The sequence below is a fragment of the Neoarius graeffei genome, chromosome 5 (assembly GCF_027579695.1).
Source record: "Neoarius graeffei isolate fNeoGra1 chromosome 5, fNeoGra1.pri, whole genome shotgun sequence".
NCBI classification, from domain to species: Eukaryota; Metazoa; Chordata; class Actinopteri; order Siluriformes; family Ariidae; genus Neoarius; species Neoarius graeffei.
Genome location: NC_083573.1, coordinates 47964778 through 47968915, shown reverse-complemented (window position 1 = coordinate 47968915; position 4138 = coordinate 47964778). Strand labels below are relative to the sequence as shown.

At 37.1% G+C, this 4138-nt stretch overlaps 1 protein-coding gene across 1 annotated transcript in view; it reads left to right on the top strand.

Moving 5' to 3' along the window:
* The first annotated feature begins 240 nt into the window (after positions 1-240).
* dcst1 (DC-STAMP domain containing 1) overlaps positions 241-4138 on the top strand; it is a 29690-nt gene continuing 25792 nt past the window's right edge. The window contains exons 1-4 of the mRNA XM_060921859.1: positions 241-286; positions 387-512; positions 619-693; positions 808-936. Of these exons, the coding sequence (XP_060777842.1) occupies positions 241-286; positions 387-512; positions 619-693; positions 808-936 (376 nt within the window). The remainder of the gene's footprint in view (positions 287-386; positions 513-618; positions 694-807; positions 937-4138) is intronic.

The following is a 4138-nucleotide window of genomic DNA, read 5'->3' as shown; positions in this document are numbered from 1 at the left end:
TTTTAATTGTTGTATTTTTTATAGCTGGTAACGCACACCCAATGTCACTGACCCCTTTCTGAGAACGTTTTCACTCAATTCAGTAAAGTACAGTTTTCTGGTATGTAAATGTATGTACAAGTATTGGTTGATTTATATTCAAACTGAAACGAAAACATCTGAGAACACGATTACATCACTTTTCAACTGACACCATTTTGAATGTGCTGAATTTTCCACTGGACAGCTGGGGATTTAGAAATGGAGGAACCTAGATGGAAACGTCGAAAAAAAGCACCACATTCAAGTACGTTATTTTCTTAAATGCCGTTAATTTGGAAGTTAGTAGTCTAATATTCTTCAACTTAATCATTTGACAATGTATTTTTTTTTATTTACATGTAAAGCACTGGAGAAGGTCAGTAAGCTTATCCTGCCTGACGTGGCTCACAGATTCCTGTTCGGACCAACATCTGATTTCCCCTTGGCCAGACTTTTAATCGGAGCTGCATTCGGATCCATCAGTGGGACTGGTGAGAGCACACTCTTGTGTCTTGCCTGAGAAATGTAAAAATTTGGGGATATGAATCTGAAAACGAATACACATTATACACGTTTTTGTCATCATCTTTATTCCAGCTTTGTTTCTTGGACTCATGTACAACATTTCACTGAGCACCTTTCACAGAGTCATAGTTGGATATGTTTTTATAGGTACAGTATGGCTCTCCTCTTTCTAGTACTTTTGTACACTTGGTTTACTGTGTGGAAGTGTGGACTGAAATAAGCTGCGAATGCTTATTTAATGATGTATGTGTGCTTTTAAAGCACTGTGTGTCCTAGGTGGGATGCTGTCTTCATATTTTCGGTGCTCAGTTCTTCTGATGTTTCCCAGCATTCTTGGCTCTCGTGGACAGGCTTATATAATGTTGTTCATAATACAGTGTCTCTATCAAGGTAAAAACTGGTTTGAAATGTTTCCTGTTGTGTGTTATGCAAGTTGGACTTTTGTTTCTCTACTATGATTTTCAGTGAAATATTTTCCCTGGTCGAATAGTGATACATAACCTGTCCTTCCCTAACAAATCAAACACATTTACTTTTAACCATCTCATCTCATTATCTCTAGCTGCTTTATCCTGTCCTACAGGGTCGCAGGCGAGCTGGAGCCTATCCCAGCTGACTACGGGCGAAAGGCGGGGTACACCCTGGACAAGTCGCCAGGTCATCACAGGGCTGACACATAGACACAGACAACCATTCACACTCACATTCACACCTACGGTCAATTTAGAGTCACCAGTTAACCTAACCTGCATGTCTTTGGACTGTGGGGGAAACCGGAGCACCCGGAGGAAACCCACGCGGACACGGGGAGAGCATGCAAACTCAGCACAGAAAGGCCCTCGCTGGCCACGGGGCTCGAACCCGGACCTTCTTGTGTGAGGCGACAGCGCTAACCACTACACCACCGTGCCGCCCATACTTTTAACCATCCCTTACAAAAAAAAAGTTTATTCAAGTGTGCTTCTAGTATACTTCTTTTAAACTAAAAATAAGAGAGTATGCTTTCAGTTTACTTTTTATTTACGTATCAAAGATATACTAAGTATACACTACCGTTCAAAAGTTTGGGGTCACTTTGAAATGTCCTTATTTTTGAAAGAAAAGCACTGTTCTTTTCAATGAAGATCACTTTAAACTAATCAGAAATCCACTCTATACATTGCTAATGTGGTAAATGACTATTCTAGCTGCAAATGTCTGGTTTTTGGTGCAATATCTCCATAGGTGTATAGAGGCCCATTTCCAGCAACTCTCACTCCAGTGTTCTAATGGTACAATGTGTTTGCTCATTGCCTCAGAAGGCTAATGGATGATTAGAAAACCCTTGTACAATCATGTTAGCACAGCTGAAAACAGTTGAGCTCTTTAGAGAAGCTATAAAACTGACCTTCCTTTGAGCAGATTGAGTTTCTGGAGCATCACATTTGTGGGGTCGATTAAATGCTCAAAATGGCCAGAAAAATGTCTTGACTATATTTTCTATTCATTTTACAACTTATGGTGGTAAATAAAAGTGTGACTTTTCATGGAAAACACTAAATTGTCTGGGTGACCCCAAACTTTTGAATGGTAGTGTACTTGGCTTATACTGAAAAGTATATAGAAAAGTCTAAATATATTAAGCTTATACTTAAACTTTTGATCAAGATATACTTAACAAAAGTGTAATAAAGTATTAAAATATTTATGCCTTATGTTTAAATGTGGCGGCACGGTGGTGTAGTGCTTAGCGCTGTTGCCTCACAGCAAGAAGGTCCTGGGTTCGAGCCCCGGGGCCGGCGAGGGCCTTTCTGTGTGGAGTTTGCATGTTCTCCCCATGTCCGCGTGGGTTTCCTCCGGGTGCTCCGGTTTCCCCCACAGTCCAAAGACATGCAGGTTAGGTTAACTGGTGACTCTAAATTGACCGTAGGTGTGAATGTGAGTGTGAATGGTTGTCTGTGTCTATGTGTCAGCCCTGTGATGACCTGGCGACTTGTCCAGGGTGTACCCCGCCTTTCGCCCGTAGTCAGCTGGGATAGGCTCCAGCTTGCCTGCGACCCTGTAGAAGGATAAAGCGGCTAGAGATAATGAGATGAGATAAGATGAGATGAGATGTTTAAATGTACTTGCCCTGTAGTTGTGCTTCAACATTGTTGACTCTTGGGTATATCTGTGGTTCCATATAAGGTTTTTTTTTTTAATTTCTCCTGAGTGGGATAATACATTTTTTTTAATTTATTTATTTTCTTTAGAGCTTGGATGTCAATTTCAGTTGTCATTGCCATGTTTTTATACTTCGGCATTTAATACAATGTTGCTTTAAATTTTGATTTTTTAAAGAAATTGAATATGTTCTTAATCCTGAGTATCTGTTATTTTGTGAATTCTTACCTTTATAACTTCGTTGTAACTTAAGATACAAAACACTTAAGTTGTGTACTGGTAGTGTGCATGAGGTAAGGGTTAGGGCTAGAACACTAATCGTATACTTAGAAGGGTAATTGCAGTATACTTCAAAACTAAAAAATGGACTAGATGTATATAACCAGTAACTAATAGTATATTTCTAATATGCTATAAAGTATACTTTTATGAACTAAAAAGTGGACTAGAAGTGTGTAATGAGTAAACCGATAGTATAGTATCCTACGAAGTATGCTTTTGTAAACTAAAGAGTGGACTACAAGTATAGAACTAGTAAACTATTAGTATATAAGTTTACTTGTGGTATACTTGCAGTACAAAATAAAAAAAATACTGGTTGTATACTCAAAGTTTACTTCTCTTAGACTTAAAGTATACTTTTTATAAACTAAAAGTGGGCCAATTTAGTCCCAAGAAGTATTAGATTAGTTTACTTACAAGTATACTGTAAGTATATTGATATCAGTATACTTGGTACACAAAAGTATACTTAAAGAAATATACTTTTTTTATTTAAGTATACTTAATAGAACGAACTTGAAGTATACTTTTTGATAAGGGATAGAGTGGAATATTTAAATAATATTGGCTGGCGTTGAGTGGTCTATCAGATATATTCCATTCGTCTTTGATTCATTCAATATCATGCTAGCTGAATGGAATATATCTGATATACCATGAAAAAAGCCAGGCAATAATAATAATAATAATAATAATAATAATAATATTATACATACACATTCCTTTCAGGTGTTCAATGCGTCTTTCTCTTGCAAAATTCTCTCAAAATCTTCTGTAATTAACAATGCAAACCTGGCGGCCATGTTTGTTTACAAATTGTCACAGTCGCTCGTTAGCGCAGAAGTTTTATGTCTCTGACGTATGATATCATGTTATCTTGACAACCATGCAATATCGTAAAGCATATTCAACACTCATTCTCCATTGGGTAGAGTGACATAATACACATAGGATAAGCAATATGATGACAATATTGCATGCTATCAAACCAAATGAATGAAACCTGCTAGAAGGGACTAGAATACATGTTTTTATTCCATTGGAAAAGTGTCCTGTATGTATAATAATACTAAATATAGACATCATGATATAAGACATTAAATCTTAAACGGAGAAATTTGTAGGTTAGAGTGAGTAGTTATACATACATACATACATACATATTATT